Below are 20,347 nucleotides of genomic sequence, written 5' to 3' on the forward strand. Positions count from 1 at the left end.
TTACTTATCAGCCTTTTTTAATTGCTCCTCATTTTCTGAATGCTTCATTTGATATGCCGATGTTGAGGACTGTAAAAGAAACCCACGAGAGCAGTGGATGCTTTGCCTATCTGCAACAGAAATGGGATGTATGCATGACCTACAGAAGAAAGAGGGGTACCAGTGAGGAGTCACAAAAGATGCACCTTGGTTTTCTGTCAGTCTGGTCTTGAGACCAAGCTGGGGAATGTTTCTGGGTGAAATGCTTTGAAATGAAATGTTTGGGAAGAGATGTGGGTTGTTTTCCTTCATTCAGAGAATCGGGATCTTCATATATATTCTTACCAATAAACAAGATGCTATCAAAAAGCTACTTTTCTAGTAAGATATTTGATACCACTATCACATTCTTCTCTCAATGGAAACTACATAATTTGAAATTGTGGCTAACTAGTCAGGTCATATGGGAGACATAAATTATAATTCAGTAAAATAATCATGAGTGGTAATCTTTTTACTGCTGATTCCCTGTGTGGCCTCAAGCATGCTTTCTTTAATCTCCAGACTGGAGACATTAATGCATTTTTTGTCTTGCAATGCAGATAATGTAAGTGCGTTCTGAATGGACAATGGTGAATTTTATAGCAGTTATGGAAAAATAGCAAATTTTGTATCTCATTTAAAAGTGTACAATATAGGCCATGTTCAGCAATTTTTTTCCATCCTATGCACTAAGGTAACGGCCAAGTGGAAAAAATGTCATGGCAACCCATACATACAGAGCAACACGCAGGTAAAAAGGAAGCTGAATCGAGCTCAGGTGTGTGACTGAAATTCTAGAATTTAAGCCAACCAACTTCACAACTGATGCAGTCGTCTTGCTGGGTAGGATTTCTGGTATGTATCTTTCCCCTCTGCGCTATCGGTCTGCTGTTGAAGAACCTCATTTTATTTGAAAATGGTATGACACAGGCAGGGTCTACAAGCTCTGCTCTGACCCCGCAGGCCCTTCTGGGAACATTTGTATTGCTTTTCCTAAGAAAGAGGAAAACCCGGGCAAGCTCACGTCGATTCCCTGAACTTCTTCTGCAGTAGCTCTGGGAAATAGAACTTAATTATATCCCGCTTGGTGCTGCGGTTCGTACCACCGAGGGGCTGGAGGCCGGCTGCTGGCAGGACACGCTCTGGCCGAACTGCCGGAGCCCTGCAGCCCGCCTCGCCCCACCGGCAGAGCCGGGTACGGGACTCCCGCCTAGTCCCGGGATGCTGCTTCCCTCCTGAACCTGCGGATTAAGCAGCAGGAAGCCGAGTTGCAAATCCCGATTTTAATCAACTAATTACTACAAGAATTGTGTATCCACCTCTTCCCGCTGGTGATCCCAGCCCCGAGGGCCCCCGGCACCCCGAGGGCCCCCGGCGCTCCGAGGGCTCTGCCCGGCGCGGCTGAGGAGAGCCGGGCCGCGCTCCCCTCAGCGTCCCGTTGCCCTCACGGCGTGAGCAGCGGGGAAGCCGGAACCCAGGGGAGCCGCGCTGTCACGGAGGGAAACTTTCCAGGCGGGGCAGCGGCGGCGGCAGCCTGCCCGCGGGGCGGATCGGAGACACCCCGCTGAAGGCCCGGGACTCCCCGCAGCCCTGGGGAGGGGTCCCGCGAACCGCTACCCGCCGGAGACCCCCTGCCCAGCGCAGCGCAGAGGAGGGACAAAATGGCGCCGCGATTCAAACGCTGCGCGCTGCGTGCCGGCGGGGGGGCGGCGGGGGGGCGGTGTCCCGGCGGGGTTCACTGCGCCTGCGCCCGGAGTTGCAAGATGGCGGACAGTGCGGAACTAAAGGTAAAGCGCAGCTTCAATTCCCTTCGCGATGCCTCTCGCTGCCGCGCTCGGGGCCGCCGGGGCTGTGCTCCCCCCGGCGCCGGGGACGAGCCGAGCCGCTGCCGGAGCCCCGCGGTGCCCCTCGGTGCTGCCTCGCTGGGGTGGCTGCGGCGGCGCCCCGCCGGCAGCGGGGGCTGAGGGACGGAGCGGGGCGGGGAGCGGAGCTGTCCTCCCCTCGCCTCCCGCCCGACCCAGCTCCGCCGGGCAGCCCCGCCGGGCCGGGGGGTGCGGGCGGGGAGGGCTTCCCTCAGCCCCACGGAGGCGGTGGTTGGGCTCGGGCCGGGCCGTCGCGGAGGGTGAGGGCGGCGGCGACGACGGCCGGGGGAGCCCCCGGGAGTTGCCGGCGCTGGGCAGCGGGGCTCGGCCGTAGCCGAGACGGGGGATGGTTCCCCGGGCTCCCCGCAAAGTTTCCAGGGGACTCCGGCAGCGGCGCCGCGCGGGGAGGGAGCCCCGAGGAGCGGCTCCGCCAGCCGTTGACAGGCGGCCGGCTCCTAACGAGCGCCCTCGCCGCCGGGGGTGAGGGGGGGGACCGCCGGGGGAGCCCCGCTTGCCTTGCCCCGCTCCTGCCCCCCGGTGAATAAGGGGCCGCACAAGCAGATGTTGAGGAGTTCTGCAGTGTCCGGCTGGCGGCTCTGCCTGTCATCCTGCGAACCGCACGGAATCCCGGTGCTCTAAAGCACCATCGAGCGAAGTTACAGCCCCCCGAGGGGGTGAAGCTGGGCGGGGGGCTCAGGTGGGGCTCAGCCGGGGTGGAGGGGAGGCAACGACTCTGCACAGCGCGTCCCGTCAGGTATTTTGAGGAATAGTAGTGGTGGAATAGTGGGTGGTGAGGTATCCCCACTGTGCACCACTCCAGCCCCCCCACCCCCAAAAAAACCCAACAAAAAGCAAAAAAAAAACCCCAAAACAAACCAACAAGTAACTAACCAAAACCAAGAGACACCGAACTAACAAATAACACCCCAGGAAACTTCCCCGTCGCTTTAGCAGGGTGTGTGTGGGGGTTCACTCTGCCTTGCACACCCGTCAGTGTATTTAAAAGTTTGAGAATCTCATTGCAGTTGTCATAGGGTCGTTATTCATCAGGAGGGCTTCGGTCTCCTGCTTTAAAGTTAATACAGTGGAAGACACAAATCAGAAGTATATTAAATGTGTAACATAAACTACAGAATGTGTTAAGTATGACTAGGGAAATATTTTGTCTTTCCCAAGAGTTTCGGTAGGTCTCAGTTTTCTGTGTATCAGTAGTTTCTTGCGCTTTCCTTTCTAGATGCTTAAAGAGCTGTCAGGATGTAAAGTATAAAGTCTTGTACGTGTTCCAGCTTTTGCGGGTTTCTGTTTGCCAGGTCGGGACAAACAGATCCTCCTTTAAATCCCTCTCTGTCCTTTGTTTTTGTGGGTATCTTAAAGAAGATATTGGTTGAGCTGTGTTATCCCTGAGCCTTTTTTTTTTTTTTTTTTTTTTCCCTTCAAATTGTGGTTCCCACATGATAAGCTAAAGAGTTGAGATGTCATTCCAGTGTTAAACTTTGGTTAATTTTTGTGTGGCAGATAGTGTGTTTTGGTAACGGCCTCTTAAGAGTTTCTGGTGCACAGTAGCCAGCGTGGGTTTATGTGATGCCTTTATAAGCAAGGCTGACTCAAATAGAGTTAAAAGAGACGAGAGCTAGGGAATAAAGTTTGGGGTTTTATGTTTTGGGTTTTTTTTTGATGTTTGTTAAGATGGCAGGATGGTGGTCAAGGGACAGTGCTGGAAGGCATGATTTTGCTATGAGAATTGACAATTTATTGATCTTAGGAGCTTTGAAACCTGAAGCCTCTCCTCTTGTCCATCGCAGAGCCTCCAGGCTGTGCGTACGTACACACGTGTTGGAGTGCTGTTGGTCTGTGCGAGTGTAGAGTAGAGGCCTGTCCTTTTCTCTTTCTCTGCAGCTTTACAGGTGGAGCTTTCACAGAAGTGTATTTGTGTCTGCTTGTCATCCTGGACTTCTTTATTGATCCCTTTCTGAAACCTGCTTCTTGAGAACTGGTAGAGGGAAATTATGTTGGTTTTTTGTTTTTTTAAGTACTGTTGCTACCTCAGGGATCTGAAGAGTAAATGCCAAACTGAATAGTTTATTTTCCATTTCACTTTGCTGCTCAGGATATGTAGTGGTACTCGCAAGCTGCGACTGTAGGATGCGTAGCACTGTATTCTGCAAAAAGTTGTTGGGGTTTCTTTTTTGGTAGCTGTGGGGGCTTGGCAGTTTACATAAGATAAAAATAGCTACTTCGTGAATTCATACTTTGAAGACTTCAATACGTTGGGGTTTGGTGTTTTTTTTTTTTTTTCTGTAGATAAAGAGGTGTGTGGGTGTGTCCTTCTCTGTCAGGAAGGCGAGTGAAAGACAAGGGGGCATGAAATTTCTGCTTAGGGCTGTAGCTGTCACATACAGGTTTTCCAGAAGTAGTACAGCTCAGTTGTTAGGTACTGGATGAGGTGAGTGCTCCTTGGAAGAATGTGGCTAATGGAAAACTGTTACATCGTAGTTGGGTGCAGTGGGTGTTTTTAAGCAGGAGGACATCCCCAGAAAAGATGCTTTTAAATGCTTTCTTTTTTTCAAAGTTGAGAGGTAACTAAGGGAAGCTCTGTGATTAAGACCCTATTTGAAGAATGAACAGCAAATTCCTTTAATTATTTAAATTTTCTTAGGTAAAATCTTTCCATATTTCTTCTCTGATCAATTAGCAAATGGCATTGATTTCAAATGCAGTGACCTTTAAAAACTAAAATCAAATGTAATAGTTGCGCAGTAACTATCTTGCCTTGCCAGCTGAAGTTTGTCAGAAAAACTTTTAAGTCAAGCTCCTAGAACTTTCTTGCCTGCCCGTGTAAAGGACTGTGGGGTTACATGTAGGTAGTGTACACACATGTAAATTGGGGAATGTGATATGCCGGGTGGTCTTGCTAAATGCATAAAGTAAAATTAAAGTTTTTGCTTCTTCCAGTAAAACAGTGGTCATTCTTACTTGCCATAATTTTTCGTAGAGTTCTAAGTCATGGAAACAGTGTTTCCTGTAATGTATTTTCTTACCACGATCAAGAGTATTTCAGTTTCTTGCCCCATTTAAGAATGTTTGTCCTATTGGGGGAAAAAAAATAATCAGATAAGATCAAACATACTTTGCAGATCCCAGACTTGTAAAGTTACTGAATTCTTTGGTACTCTCAAAGGTTTGGATAAATTGAACCAGTATGTTTTCATTTCTATCGATGAAACAAGGTAGCTGAAAATTCTGTTCTGTGGATTACCTCCCTAACTCTATAGGCTGAGGCATATGTGAATTTTCCTGATCTTAATTACTATTCCTGTATAATTGCATACAGAATCTAATTTATCTCAAGGTAAGCTATTTAAAGCTCTTTCTAATTGGAAGGAGTATACTTGAGTGATTAAATCTTTCCTTCAATATTTCTTACATCTCTTTAAATTGGTTATTAGATTGTTGTGATCTTTGCCTTCTACTCAAGTCTTTTGGAAATCATTACACAGTTTGCAATAATCAATTCAATTATACATGGATCAAAGAATGAAAAAGAAAAGCTTATGTTCTAGTATTGTCATTCTTGATACTGTCCTAAGAAGCTGGTTTGGAAAGCACATGCTGGGAGGTTTTCTCCTTTGTTCTCTCTCCTTTTAAGAAAGTGCCTTTGGGGATTGAAGAGATCCCTGGTGTGTTTCTTGTTAGACACAATTTATACTTTAAAAAAAAAAAAGTGAGCCAAGAGTTTGAATGAAAATTCATAATAGCATTTCCACACAATGGTGATGAAAACAAACCATTTAAAAATACTCAGTTGGGGAATACCCCTCCCCTAAATACAGGGAAGCAGTTTTTGTGGGGGAGAGGCTAGTAGCACAGCTTTCAGGTGGTGGTGATAATAGTGACAAATGGGTCTCTGGTATGGAAATGCAGTTGTGTTAAATTGCATCGTCAATGCCAATAAGTGTAAGCTACCTATTTCAGTGTTCAATTAGAATTATACTCCTCTGTATTATGAGCTATTTTTGCTTAATCCTTTTATAAGTTGCTGGGGTTGCGTGTTTCTGTGATTAAAGTCAATATAATCCACTTTTCTTTGTTATTTGAGTCCACAGATTACGTTATTTTCATGCCTGTAATTTGGTATATGTCAGTTATAATGGTATTCTTAACTGTATTTTAGTCTAGGTACCTTTTTTGAGCTTTTGATCTTCAACACTGGAATTGCAGATAACAGATGAATAAAATTGGCAGCTGTGCATCACTGCTTAACTGTCAAAGCCCCAATCCATAACACTTCTTTATTGCCAATAAAAACCAGATTGCATATTGTGTACACGTAAATATAGTATCAGTACAATTCTAGTATAACCCCCTCCCACGCTTTAGGGGCCATCCTGGAAGTATTTGTAGGCCTGTGCAAGTGAAATTCTTACTCATTGTCACTTGTGTGAAGGAAAGTGTAAGAACCAATAGTCCATAGCAGTTATGTTTAATGGGTTTACAGTTCATTTCTCCTTTAGTTATAAAGGTATTTAGAAATTGCAGTTAAAAGGCTTAGAAATGAAAAAGCGGGTAGTAGATGCATCTTACTTGGCTTTATTCCGTGAGAATAAGAGAAGAGTGTTACCCTAGGGAGGGGAAGGGCTCGGGGCTGCTTGGCCATTGGTAAGAATGGTTATGGATGAGACACAAGACAAATATTTAAAAGCATCCCATGAAAAGCAGGGTGTAGAGAGTTAAGATAGCTTCAGATACTGAAGTTATTTATAGGGATGTAGATGACTGGTATGTTTTATACTCTGACCTGCATTCATATAGAGCACAAAGATAAGTGCAGGCTTGTCACTAATGTGTTTGGCACAGTGGATTTTAGTTCCTGTAATCCATTCTTGTAGAAGTCAACATCTGATCATTTTTCTCTTTAGTGCCATTATAGTGAAAAACAAAACAGAACTTCCAAACACTTGAGACTCGAGTGCTCCCTGTAATTGTTCTGAGATACCCCCAGCCCTCTCTGATCCTCTGAGTGCCTAGCTGCTGTGTTTCTCTGAAGCATCTCTTGTAGTCCTTGATGATTGTAGTAATGTTTATGAGTGAGTTTGGAGCTGAACCCCAGGGTTAGTTGGCTGGTGGATGCCATCAGCCTGGGGTTCGCTGGTCTCTGCTGAAACTAGTGGAGTAATAGCACATTTCTGGCTGTGAATCAACATTTTGAAAGGGTTACTTTGTGGGGTCTCGCGATCACCCAGGGGCTAGGAAAGGTGTTGGATCTGTTGCAGCTTTTCTCTTACTTTATGGTATTGGTGTTTGGCCCTTTGGCTCCACAAGGAAAGAATTCTACCTGCAAACTTTGTCTCAGAAATGTCTGTTTACTTTTGCTGCTGTGCTTCTACTTTAGAAACTTTTGCCTTGAAAGATATTACAGGTGCCCTTCTAATGGAAGACTGCTTTATTGCCCTCCATAAATAGTAGTAAAAACCTTCTGAAAGCCATGATTTCAGTGAAGAATGCAAATGTGGTTTTCATGTTTAAAAAACTGTTGGTATATAGCCTGTGTCTCTTCTGCAGCCCAACTGCCTCAGCTTGTGCTGTCCCCTGTAAGCAGGAGCTTCACCTCTGGTTCACACACAAATGTGCCTGTGAGAATCACAGAGAAACATTTTGTCCTGTTCTTAAGGGAAGGGGGAGAAAAGGGGAAATATATTCTTTGGGTGACTGCTGTGACACGTGCTTGGGCAGCTGATTTTTGGAATCCTCTTGATCAAGCTCAGGTATTGATTGTCTCATTGCTCTGTTACTATTCCAGCTCTGTGTAGGCCAATAAATGCTAGAAGTGTTGGTTTGTGCTTTTTGAAATGAAGATAATTGGATCTTATGATGCAAAAATTGCATGTAGTACCTTCAATGGTAGTCTGTTCATGAAAATAGATGCCTTTCTTAAAAGTAGATTCTTTTGCTAGTTAAGGGGAAGGGGGTGAGGAGAAGAAAGGAGCTCCAGTAGCTTACAAAAGGGTGCTTATTTCTGTAATTTTACTCCATGCTATCAAAGCCATTTTGAACAACTAGTCACAGCCATAAAATGTGGTTATTTCAGAGTAAATTAGAAACTTTGGGGCTGCAACAAAAAGTAGATGACATTAACCTTTGAAAATAGGAATATGTGCTGTTGAGGATGGGGACGGGAGATGTTACTTATCTAGCCTTGTTCTGATCTTTCAAATTTTCAATAGCAGCCAAAACCAAATTAAACCAGGTAACATCATATCATTGTTCTCTTCGTGCTGTGGTACAGACCTTTCTATTGTAATTTCTTTTCTTATTGTTTTGTCGAGACTTCTGTGTGTGTTGCAGCTGTATTGATCCAGGAGTTTGTCAGCAATTTGCTTAATCTTATTCTCCTGTTGGGATTAGGGATGGCTATAGAGGTACTGCCACATCTCCGCTGTTGTATTCTGTCCCTTAGTGTATACTGGAGGGATACCAGAGTGCTCTGTAAGCAAGCATTGTGTTTCGAGGGTAGGGGAGTAGAAATTAGCAGAAGGTGGGTATTATGGGGCTTGTCTAGAATATGTGAAACAAAGAAATGAAAAGCTAGTATACAATTAGACCAAAGGTCAACGTAAGATTGACCTTTATGTCTATAGGAGGTGATACACAAGAGATTTATATAGGAAGTGGCATGATAATTGATGGCGAAGGAAAAGGAGCCTTTAAAAGCCATTGCTTGGTAAGGATAGAGTCCTAGGCTCTGCAGCAGAGTAAAAACTCTGGGTATGTTAAGGTTTATTTAGCACAGAGGACAGAAAGATAAGTGTTACTCACTTTATGTGCATCACTGAAGATTGCTCAGTAGTGAACTTGCCTTGTTTTGTTTAGGAAATGGTAATGAGCTTTCTGGATACATGCTAATAAACATGTATGAGTTCTGCCTCCTCTCTGCTTCTGCCAGGACTGCATGGGCTGTAGGTAATGCTTCAGTTGCCAATTTCCATCCTGGAAGTACGTCTAACAGCAGGAGAGAGTAAGAAAGGGAGGATTTCAATCTCTACCCTGCCTTGGGGCTGGTACACAGCCAACAACTTTTCCAGAATAGTAAGTTGTGAAGTGTCCCTTTATCTCTGTAGATGTGTTCTTCCCTATTCCTTGCATGTTTATAGCGTGTACCAAGAGTGCTTTTTCCCCAGTTTGCAGCCCAGATATGATTTGTTGTGCTAAATTCCTCAAACCAAGAGTTCAGTAGGACTACACTGTTAGCTTTTCTTGGTGTTATTTTCAGTATGACCACCTAGTTGCTCTCTTGATCCTGACCATAGATTATTTGGTGATTTTTGGTTGGAAGGGACCTTGGGAAATCTCCAGTCCAACCTCCTACTTGAAGCAGGGTCAGCTATGAGGTCAGAATAGGTTACTTGGGACTTTATGCAGTCTGGTCTTTCAAACCTCCAAGGATGGAGACTGTACAGCCTCTGTGGGCAACCTTTTCCACTGCTTGACTGTTGTCATGGTAGAAACATTTTTTTTTAGTATCCATCCTGAACCTCTTATTTCAGCTGTGCCTATTGTCTCGAATCCTTCTCCTGTGTACCCCTGTGAAGATCATGGCTTTGTTTTATTGATGACCTCCTTTACATGCTGGAAGGTTGTGATTAGGCTCCTCAAAAACCTTCTCTTCACCAGACTGGAAAAAGTCCTTTTCCCCCAGCCTCTTGCCACATCATCTTGCTGTACTTCACATTTTTGACAATATGATACTAGCAGCTTGTTTGGAGGTGGGATTTGGGCAGGTGATTCCATGCCATGGATGTAGTTCTTGAGGAGTTTTTATTCCTGTGGATTTCTGTTAGTGGAGATGTATTACCAAATCCTTAACACCCTCCAAAATGTGCAAAAGTAGCTCCTGAAGCTGTCCACTGGTATCACTGGAAAAGGTGGAGGTTGCTTCAAAAAATTAGATTTCAAAAGTAGCGAGCCTTCTGAGGGGAGATGATGACAGGCAGTAGGTAGGCATCTCTTCACCAGGAGGCTCCACAGGATTCTTGTCCATATTGAAAATGAGTATACCAAGCTCTCCCCTCCCATTAAATACACGACTATAAAGCAGATATAAGACTGAGCTCAGTCCCCTTACTGCTTGGTTGCAGCATTGCCTTCACTTCCTGAAGATACGTCTTTTGTGGCCACAGCCATTCGAGTGTGCAAACATACGTGATAGATATTCTCAGAAGTGTATGTTGGGTGGGAGTTAAGTCACAATCTTTGGGCAGAGTGGAGAATAGAGGCCTGTTTTTCTAAGGTAGGTTTATGCTAGGAAAAAGCAGTTCTCTTCCAAAGAGATGACGAAGTATAAAACTACAGAGTGCTTTAGGTGCGCTAGAATTTTATGTTGAAGCTGTAGGGGTTTGTATTCACAGTGGTTCTTCCACTGGGCATCTACTCAAGCTGCCAGCCAGAATTGTGGCTTTACCTTTCCGTACTGTACAACTCATTGTTGAACAGCTGTAGTGTCCATCATCTGCAGCATTTTCAGGGGGTGCGGTTTGCAACAAGGTGCCTTAGAATTCTGTCAGATTTCAGCCTTGGCCCTCTTGACCATGCATTTGCTTGGTGCTGCTGCTCTGTTCTTGAGGCTCACAAAGGGGAGCAGAGTGGCAGCTGAGCCAAAACGCAGAGTTTAGCAGAATAATTTATCCTATGCTGCTTCTGGGATTAAAATTGGCTCTATGTATCTCTGTAGAGCAACCGGTACCCTTGAGAGTCACTTTACTGGTCTGGTCTAATCTTGGTCCTTCTGCATATTGGTGTAGCAGTGTCTGTGAGGTTCCTCCAGCTTTGTTTCGCCTGTGACGGTGCCAGAGCTTCCCTCCTGAGAAAGTGTGTCCTTCTTCTTAAGAAGAGCATCTCAGCTTGTTTGCTGTGTAAGCAGACAGCTTGCTTTGGCTCTCCAGCCACATGAAGAAATTTACTGTCCCTTAAAGTGGGACAGTCAGATGAGAATCACTCAGAGCTGAAACTTCTTGCTTACCTTCATTTATAGTCTTCTGCAAGATGTGCTTCCTGCCCTCTTTGTAGAGCAGGGTCCAGACTTAATAAGGCCTCAGTTCAGCTTTTCAACTGAAAACATGATTAGTTAGCATGCAAAATAGAATATAAGATGGAAAGAGCAGTGAACCTAGTTTAACTTGGCAATTTAGCGTGGGTGCAGCTCACATTTATTTTTTTTTTAAATCAGAGGCCAAATACAATAGCGATAATGTGTTTGCTTCAGGTAGAGTCTGTAATATGATCTGCAGGAGTGTGTTGTAAAAAGTTGTGTGGATGAGAATGTTTTCTGATACATTCATTCCTCATATTGTTTCTTGAGACTCCCTTGACAAAATGATCTCACTTTTGTGCAGATGTTGTATCTTGTTTCCCTGGTGCAACGTAAGAGTCTTTGCAACAGTCCAAGTATTTGTGTAGATTTTCAGCTTATTGAAAAATCTGTTAGAGACAGCTCTGCACAAGCTATCGATGGAGCTGTTAGTGCACCTATAAATGTAGTGCACCAAAATGAAAAATGTAGAAACTTCAGTAGTGGTACAGAAACAAAGCCCTCTTTTTCGTAGGTTCTGTGTTGACTTAGCAGTATCTCATCGGTGAATCTGCTGAGGCCACTTGATGGCAGGGCTTCAAACTTTTTTAATCAAGTGTCAGGACTGTTGTTGGTTTGAAAAAAGTGTTTTAGATAATATTTTTCTAAAGGGTGTATGCCCAGGTTTTGATAAAGTTGATTCCACTTCTACCTCTTTGGTGTTAAAACTTGACTCTTTCAGTTGAGAAGTAACCTTTTCATTAAAGGCTCTTGTGACAAGGTTTCTGAGGAAATGGCTAAACATAAACACGCCTTATAAACTGAACCTTACGAATGTAAAAGTAGCTGTACTGGTTCAGACCAAGGGTCCATCTGGCCCGGTATTGTCTCTTGCACCTTCCAGAAGTGAGTGTGTAGGGAAAGGTGAAAACTGGACAAAGTATGAGAAATAACTGTCACCTCCCTGCAGTGCTCCCGGTCTTCAGGTATTTTAAGCTCAGTCCTCTGAACCCAATGGGGACTACTAGCTGGACGAACCATAATAAATCTATTTTCCAAGTGTCTGTCCAGATTCTTATTGAAACTATATAAACTACTTTTGTTCTCAGTATTTTGGTAGGGATTTCTGTTGTTCTGCCTGCTGTGTGAGGACCCTTCTTCTTTTGTTTTGAGCCTGGTTCCAGCCAGCTTCATCCACCAGTCACTATATTGTGTAATGAAAGAGACTGAACAGCTGGTCCCTGTCCACTCTCCTTGTGCTGTTCGTAGTTTTCTAGATTGCTGTTGTATCTGTCCCCATGTTCTCTGTTGTTTAGCTTGAAAAGTCTTAGCTTTTGCTGTTTCTTAATTAGGGAAGTCATGCTGGACTTCTGTCATCTTCTGTGAACATTTCCATTTCTAATGTATCTTCTTTTTTTTTTAAGATGAGACCACCAAAACCACCTGCACTTTGAGATCTGGGTGAACGAGGGGTTTATATAGTGTATAATGGTTTCTTGTTTGCTCTCTGTTCCTTTTCTAACGATTTCTAACAATGATTTGCATGTTTGACTGCTACTGTGCTGATGGTTTTGTATGTCTGTTTATCTTGGGCCCAGGAGCTTGCTCTAGTGGGGTAGAGGTCATCCCAGAGTCCATCACTTTAGATATAAAGCTAGGCCTCTGTGGTCTGCTTTTCCCCGTAGGCATCACTTTACATTTATGTACATTGAATTGCTCTGTCACTGAGGTCTTCCAGTGATTCTTCAGTTTGCCTTCATCCTTACAACCATGTCATATCATCTACAGCTCTGTCACCCCACTGATCACTTAGTTTTCTAGGTCATTAGCGAAAAGGTTAAGCTACTTGTGCCAATGTAGCAGAACGCCACGCATGACCTTCCTCTATTGTTTGGTCTTGGAACAACTTAGGCACATAGGTAATAGAAGAACTTTGAATAGTAAGCTAAGGATCTGTGGCCTGTTTTGTTTTTTTTTTTTTTTAGGGGGGGTTGTTAGTGTTTGGATTTTTGTTGTGTTTTTTTTTTTTTTTTTTTTTTTTTTAAATATTATTAATGCTGTAAGAATAACCAGCTTGTGTGTGTGGACTGGATTTTCATCGTTTCCTTTGACCTGTACTGTTCTGTTGTTTTTAAACATGTGTAGAACTCTGAGGTGGTGCCAAGCTGTTTTAAGGGGAAGCAGAGATGTGTTGAAACTTGTTTCCTATGTTCAGTTAACTAGAAAAGTTTTTTAAATATGTGCCTTTGTTTTTCAGAGTACATTCACATAGCTTAGTACAGGGCTTGAGCTAAATATTAATTGATTAAATGCATAGACTCCTTCGTTCCTTGGGCCTGAGCATGACTCACATCTTGATGCCTTTTTATGTTTTCCCCAATGCTGGACTGTCCTTTGCTTTTGACGTAAATGTTGAGCAAGGTGATGAAGTAATACAACATTAACAGTATCCTTACCTGGGAGAAACAGCTGTGTGTTACCTAGTGAGTGTATCAGGAGGCAGAAGGGAAAAGTCACTTCATACTAAAACGCTAGGCTGAAACCCAGAAAATGGTTTGTTTTGTCATGAGATTGTAAATAATCTTCCCTTACCACCCCGTGACTTTGGCCCGTGTATGTAAAAAGGTACAGGCAGAATATAAATTCATGAATGTGTGAGAGCCATTCAGATTACATTAATAAGCTTCAAAAAGCTTGTATATATGCAAATTCCTATTCAGAGTGGGATTTGGATGAGTGCAGTTAATGAGGTGGGGCAATAGTTTGGTCAGTAAAGATGAAAAGGAGCAGTGACCGGAGCAGCATCCTCCCTCTGCCCCACGAGCGGGGTGGGAGTTCAAGGGGGGGAGGCAGGTCACTGCAGGGTAGGAAGAAAGAGTAAGGGAGCATTTGTATCTGCAGTCAGTACTGCAGAAACTTTGCACGTTTTCTGTTTTCACTAGGTCAGGATTTCCATGGAAGTTTGAATTTTGATAGCAAAGTTTTCTTAGGCAGCTCTTTCAATTTTGGTTGTTCTTGTGGCTGAAGCCAAGTTAAATGCAGTATCGTTTTTGGAGTTTACCTGCAATAGTTTTCATGTATTTTAAATCATAGGTGTGGCTGAAACTTGGCTTATAAAAAAACCCCAAAACTTCATTCCATCAAGCAGTTTGTTTCCATGCAGGGCAGGGGTTATTGTGTGAATAGATTAAATGAATTCCGTCTTACTTTGATTATAAGAAAATACAGTGCTTGAAGTATGAAGTGGTGGGGAGGGGGACAGTGTGTCAGATGGATGGCACTGGGAAATGAAATATCCTTCTTCCCACTGAGCAGGCATCCTTAGTATCTCTCCTTAGCATGCGCCAGCGTGACCGTGAAAAAAATGTTTCTATAGGCCTTGTCTGTGCTATATGTGGGCCAGGAAAATATTGCATAGAGAATGTATTCTTAGCTTTCTGACGCACTGTTGGATGTTTTATATTGGGATTAATTGTGAGCTAATGGGTTCTTAAGCACACCGTGCTTGTCTTCGAGCCTCTAGGTAACAGGGTGCAGCTAATACGTGTAAAAATTACAATTTTCTGGTGTGGGCAGTGCTGGAAGCCCAAATTTGGAGGGGTGAAGTAGGAATGTGGGGTTAGGATCAGCTTTGTCAGGAGTCTAGGCCTTGCCTAAGATGCATCTTCTCAGTCTGTCTCTGGCTGCGTGTTGTTGTTTGGAACTGTTTTCTTTATCCGCTTTTGAATGCTGAAGAAAAGCAGGAAGGTCTGCTTCCTCTTCTATTATTCTGTCATCTTTTTGCATTTTTACATAGTGGGAAGAAACCAGTCGTTGCGGGTGATATGAAAAACTGAGCTTCCTGCTTTCCCTTTCTTTGTCCCCATGCCTCTTTTAGATGTCTTCCCCAGGATATGCATTCAGTGTTTGGCACCGCTGCTGCCCTGTTGCTCTCTTTCCAAGCTGTGCTGGTACTTGGAATGAAATCAGTGTGATTCTTGACAGTCTTACTGATGCTTTAGTGTCGTGAGTAGCAGCCAAAGAAGTCATCCATGTCTCATTAACTTGACTGACCTAGGATCCTGAATCTGCTTTGGTGGGAACTAGGTTGAGTACTGACATAGTTAAGATCTTTGAAATGGGAGATGAACTTCTGACTGCCAGTATTTTCACCTGGGTTTGGACAAGTGACATAAAAGAAGTTTTTTCATCCAGCTACTGATTTTTTTCTATAGCAATGCATGTATTTTGGCACTTTAAAATTGATCTATTTCAATATGTGATATAAATGTTAATTCTTCATCATACTGTTGCATGCAGTAAATAAATAAATCCATTTTTAAATGCATGTACAGTTAGGAATAGATTAGACTTTAGTGTACATTTAAGTGCTCTATAAATAGTCAGACCTATAATTTGTGTTCCCTATTGTGCCATGACAAACAATAGCTCTTCAGAGTTTTGAAAAACTGACTTTTCTTGAATTACTGGGTGGCCTCATGTGTTCACACGGTTTTCTTGCTAGCAATTTGCTGTTACGTGGCTACTCTCTGTTCTAGATACCTCGTTGAGAAAGTGAGCTAGGATATGTAAGAGTGATTTTACTAGGTGGTGGTCTGATCTGGCTGCATAGCCCTCTGTGTTCCTAGGGTAGTCATGGGTAGTCATATTCCACTGATGAACCATTCCCACTGATGCCCTCTTGTCCTGTCCCCCTCTGCCCATGTTTCTGAGGCTTAGAGTACGTATTCTGAAATTCTTTGCCTTTTTGGAATGACTGTGGGACCAGGTGTGTCGTACACGTCATTTGTCGTTCTTGATCCTCTTCTGTGACTTCTCCTTCAGTTGTGAAAAATACTTCTTATCCGCAGAACCTGAGGTTGGAAGGGACCTGCCAAGGCTGTCTAGTCTACTAGTTCCCTGCAAATATGCTTATTGTAGCTGCATGAAGAGCTGTCTGCAGCGGTGCACAAGTTCCTCTCCTGAATCGTCAGCTGTGTAATGAGAAAAACACATGAGAGATTTAGATTTTTCTCCAATTTTGACTATTTTATGTTTAATAACTTTGAATTTTGTATGCAGTTGTCTCTTAACTTGATGAAAGTAGTCATGGACAGGAAGAGGCATGTGAGCATGTGAATGCTATTTCTTGGTCTTGGCTTTAGGCTGATGCCTAAAAGCCTGAACCTGTTGATTCACAGGTAGACGCTTCTATGAAATATAAAGGGCTATTAATTCTTTTTAGACCAACTGATATAGTTGAAAAACATTTAAAATGTGCAAATTCTTTCCCTAAATATAATAAAAAGTATTACTTTCCATCAAGCCTTGCCTTTTGTTATACTTCTGTTTACGGCCACTGCAATATTGATAGATAAGATATGGGAAGCAGAGAAGTTGGCTCCCAGATAAATGATGATGCTTAAGTAAGAAAATACTCAATAGCAAAGGAACAGAGAAAGGACTGTTAGTCCTGTTTTGGTCTCCAGCAAACATCTAGGACAATCTTCTTCTAGGAAGGACTAGGGCTAAACAAGCAAAGTGAAAGGAACTTGAAACTCCTCCTCTGCTTTGTAATGGTGGCTTTGTTTCAGAAATAAGTAGAGGAAAGGTAAGAGAATGTGTGTCTCCTCGTGAGGGAGGAGGAAGACTTGAGCAGAGAAAATGCTTCTCTTGCCTGCACTGTACGAAGACTTAGAAAAACTGCACTAAAGGAATGATTTTGAAGAGCTTCACTAGAACGTACTTGGAATCAATACTGACCAAACTAGAGGCCAACTTAGATAATCTGTGCTCTGAGAATGCTGACATATGAAACTTGGGGCTTCCCTTGGTGTCATGCTGTGTTAGGCAGAACTAGTGAGCAGATACTTACTCATTTGGTGCATCTTACCTGATACTCTGAGGAACTGTAATGTAAAAGAAAAATTCCTTAGTATTGTTCAGGCTTTAATTAAATCTTGAAGACTTACTGCTACATGACTGCTTAAAAAGAAGTGTGTGCTTTGGCTTTGCTTATGTAATTTCTATACATGACTTTGAAGACCTTATGAAATAAATTATGTGCAGAATACAGAATAACTTTTTCTCTTTTTACTTTTTTTTTTTTTTTGAAGAGAAGACTATACAGATGCAGTATAATTGCTTGATGGAATATCTGTTTTCAGCTTATTGACACAGTGGGAACTTGTGGCTCCATTGCTTATTTTTGCAGTAACAAATTAAGACTAATTGTTAGTAATAATAAATTCTTATTCTTGGTGGACCAGTATTAGAAGGGAGTAAGGTATTTGGCCAGTGTGTTTCATGGGTATTTGTTGTCAGCAGATTTATTTCATTTGTGTTCTGTTTCTTCCTTTGGAAAGGGAAATCTTTTGATGATAAATTATTAAGTATTTCCCATACCTGATGTTTTATCTCATCACTTAATTTTCCTGTTCTTCTCTCTTCATTCCACCTTTCCTTCCTCCCCAGTTTTTGTTCTAGAAGTTATTAACTATTGTTGCACTCTTTTGTGTATTCTCATGGTTCCAGATAAAAGCACTACCAAACATTCTTGTCCATTCCGTGAGATGGTGTATGAGCAAGTTGATACTGGTACGTGGTACGCAGTGCCGAGGCTGATGGCAGCTCTGCCCTGTCGGAGCTATGGCTGTTGCTGTCCTTAATTACGTGGACACATTTGGCCTGTGTGATGGAGCTTGGTGTCTCAGAATCACTCTTTTTAGTTGTAATTCACAAAGGCTCGAAATAAATTTCTCAGAATATAATTTTGTGAGAAAGGTTGTTTCAACATCTAAAAGAAAACTGCAGTTTTATCACGTGCCATGTAGGCTTTAAACATATTTTTATTAAAGTGAGAATTGTGAATAGATAACTCCAGTTTCCTAGTTTTCCTTCTTTTGGGGCATTAACATAGCAGTTGTTTACTTTTAAGGGAAATGAGATTCAATTATAGACTGGCTTCAGCATGCTGCTTAGTACTTTGCAAGTCAGTATCCAAATTTAATATAATTGTTAACTAAAACTTTTTGAGATACCAGAATAATAGTTAGTGATGATGTAGTCTATCTCCTGTGCTGAATCCTAGAAAATGGGACAGATGAGGGGGGGAAAAATTGATGGTTTGTCTGGAAGTGTTCTGGGTATATTTGACTATATAATCTCATATTCTGAAGTGTTATCTCATTGGAAGCTAATTAAATAGCAAACGTTTGTTTATAGTGGACAATTAACTTCAGCACTGGGTGATAACTTACAGCATGTGGAGAGTAGATCACTGCAGTTCTGTAAGGTACAGAAATAAAAAGATGTTTTTAAAAAATCTTGGAGGAAAATGTATATCTGTTGGGGTAATAATTTATTTTAATCAAGTGATGCTTAAGTTGGCTAACACAAAGAAATAGTGTTTGTTTAAATTGTTACAAGTGAACGTCAAAACATAATGTAAGAATGTAGGTCTTGAAATTGCTGGATGTCTTGCTGTTAAGAGGTTCTGTAAGCTGCTCGTGGAAGCTGCCTCTTTATCCATGTTGCAGTGTGAGTACATTCATTGAATTCCAGGTACATTCTTCTCCAGCTTTCCTTCAAAATTGACTTCCAAAAGCCACATGTGCTTCGTGCAGGTATTTTAGATATTTAGAGAGCAACTAGAGCTTCATTCTTTAGTGCTCTGCTGAAAAAGAATGGCTGAAAGGCTTCTCATTTAGTAGACTCCCTTCCTGTAAATTCCAAATCAGTCAAGTTGTGTATGTCACCATTGCATTTGTTTTAATTGTATATTTTAAAATGTATGTTTTCCTTTTTAAAGTCACTGAAGGAGGGGAAATAAATTTGTGTGTTTGTGACCTCCTGTGTGGCTTCCAGAAGCTGAGGCTTCTTGGTCCTAATTTTTTTGCTTTTTTTATACAAAGAGACAATCTTTCAGACTGTTATTTAATGCTGTATAAGTTGTTATGTTTTGATTGTAAAGATGTAGACCTTTTGTGTTATTTGTTAGACAGATTATAATAGGACATACTGTGTTAGCAAGCTCTTTGGACAGCTGTGTCTGCGGCTGGCTTGGGCTCCACTGAAGCTTATTGCATAGGAATTAGCTCTTCTGTCAGCCAGTTGAAAGGCTTAGTTAAGGATAAGAACGTTCTTAATAAAAAGTAAATTTGTCTGGCAATGACCCTCTCCCAAATAGCTGAAAATAATTGTCTTCGTTATTAGCCTTAGGTATAAGCTGTTTGTCTTTAGAGAGGCACATTGTTTTGTATCCAGAGATTGTCTAAGCTAGTATTTCTGCAATTACTTGTCATGAAAATCATGCTTAGCGCATAGCTCTGTAAAAATAATTCCCATCTGCAAAGATAAATACACTAGGGACAATTAAGTTTGAGTGTCGCTGGAAAAAACCTTGAGTCTCCAAGAACTGAAATGAAGATTATTACTATGTCAGCAACCTTATTTAATACCAAAAGTAATAATATAGTTCACCTAGTGAATAAAATCTCTTGAGAACAGTAAAACTTTTGTTACGGATTAAGATAAAATGTGACTTACTTTAAATCAAGTACAATTCAGACATGACTAAAGCCTTGGCAGACTTTCTCCAACAAATCTAGCTTTTGCAGTTTGAGCAAGTTACTGACCCAGCTGCCCACCCCACTTCTCTGCTATGGCAGTGTGAACGGGCAGCCAGGGAGGCAGGGCAGGGCAGGACACAATGCGGTTTGCAAGCCATCATATTAAAAAAAAACCAAACAAACAACAAAACAAACACCCCCACCCCCCCAATTTAAGTATTCAAGCACAGAAATGGCATTTTGGGTATGTGGGCACACAGTCTGTTCTGCTCAATCACTCATCCAGAGGAAATAGCCTCTAGGAAATGGGGTGGACTGGAGGTCTAGGAGGGCGGTTGCCTACACTGATTTGCTAGATTATGTGTATCAGGGCTTTTAGAAGATATTTCACATATACGATAGCATAGCAAAATACCACAGGCATCTGCAGAAAACATAAGACAGCTTTTAACACATGGGGATTATATTAAAAATTCCAAACTCTGCCTGTGTGTTGTTACTAGCAGCCAGTTCAGTGGAGCTAGAGCTGTCTTACTGTTTTCTTTTGCAATATCCTTTCACTCTTGAGCAAATTTTGTTACTTTTATCACTGTGGGTTTTCTTGTCGACAAGACAGACATCTCTAAGGACCTTGGTAGCGTCGCTGGTGCAGGATTAGATGGAGGCCTCTGAACTGTGGGCTGGAAGGAGAGTTTAGATTTATTAGTGTTAATGTATGAAGCAGCATTGCTCTGACCTTGCTAAAACTTATGAAATTTAAGGGTAGTCAGGTTTTACCAGCGCGACAGATACAAGCAAGCAGTGTTTTTCAAGAGCGGGTAAGAAAAATGTACCTTGTACTAGCTGATACGTGG

The 20,347-nt window shown here is 42.4% G+C and overlaps 1 protein-coding gene across 5 annotated transcripts in view; it reads left to right on the forward strand.

Annotated features, from left to right (window-relative positions):
- The first annotated feature begins 1,549 nt into the window (after nt 1-1,549).
- Nucleotides 1,550-20,347, forward strand: part of PIAS1 (protein inhibitor of activated STAT 1) — a 67,278-nt gene continuing 48,480 nt past the window's right edge. For 4 of the 5 annotated variants that reach the window (XR_013929697.1, XM_080396956.1, XM_080396958.1 and 1 more), the window contains exon 1: nt 1,550-1,808. Coding sequence is in view for 4 of the 5 variants with exons in the window: in XM_080396956.1 (XP_080253082.1) it covers nt 1,683-1,808 (126 nt within the window). In the remaining variant the exon portion in view is untranslated. Of the gene's footprint in view, nt 1,809-7,472; nt 20,312-20,347 lie in introns of those variants that run through there. The other variant, XM_080396957.1, reaches the window with a different exon arrangement.

Source organism: Falco punctatus (genome assembly GCF_963210335.1).
Source record: "Falco punctatus genome assembly, chromosome: 7".
NCBI lineage: Eukaryota > Metazoa > Chordata > Aves > Falconiformes > Falconidae > Falco > Falco punctatus.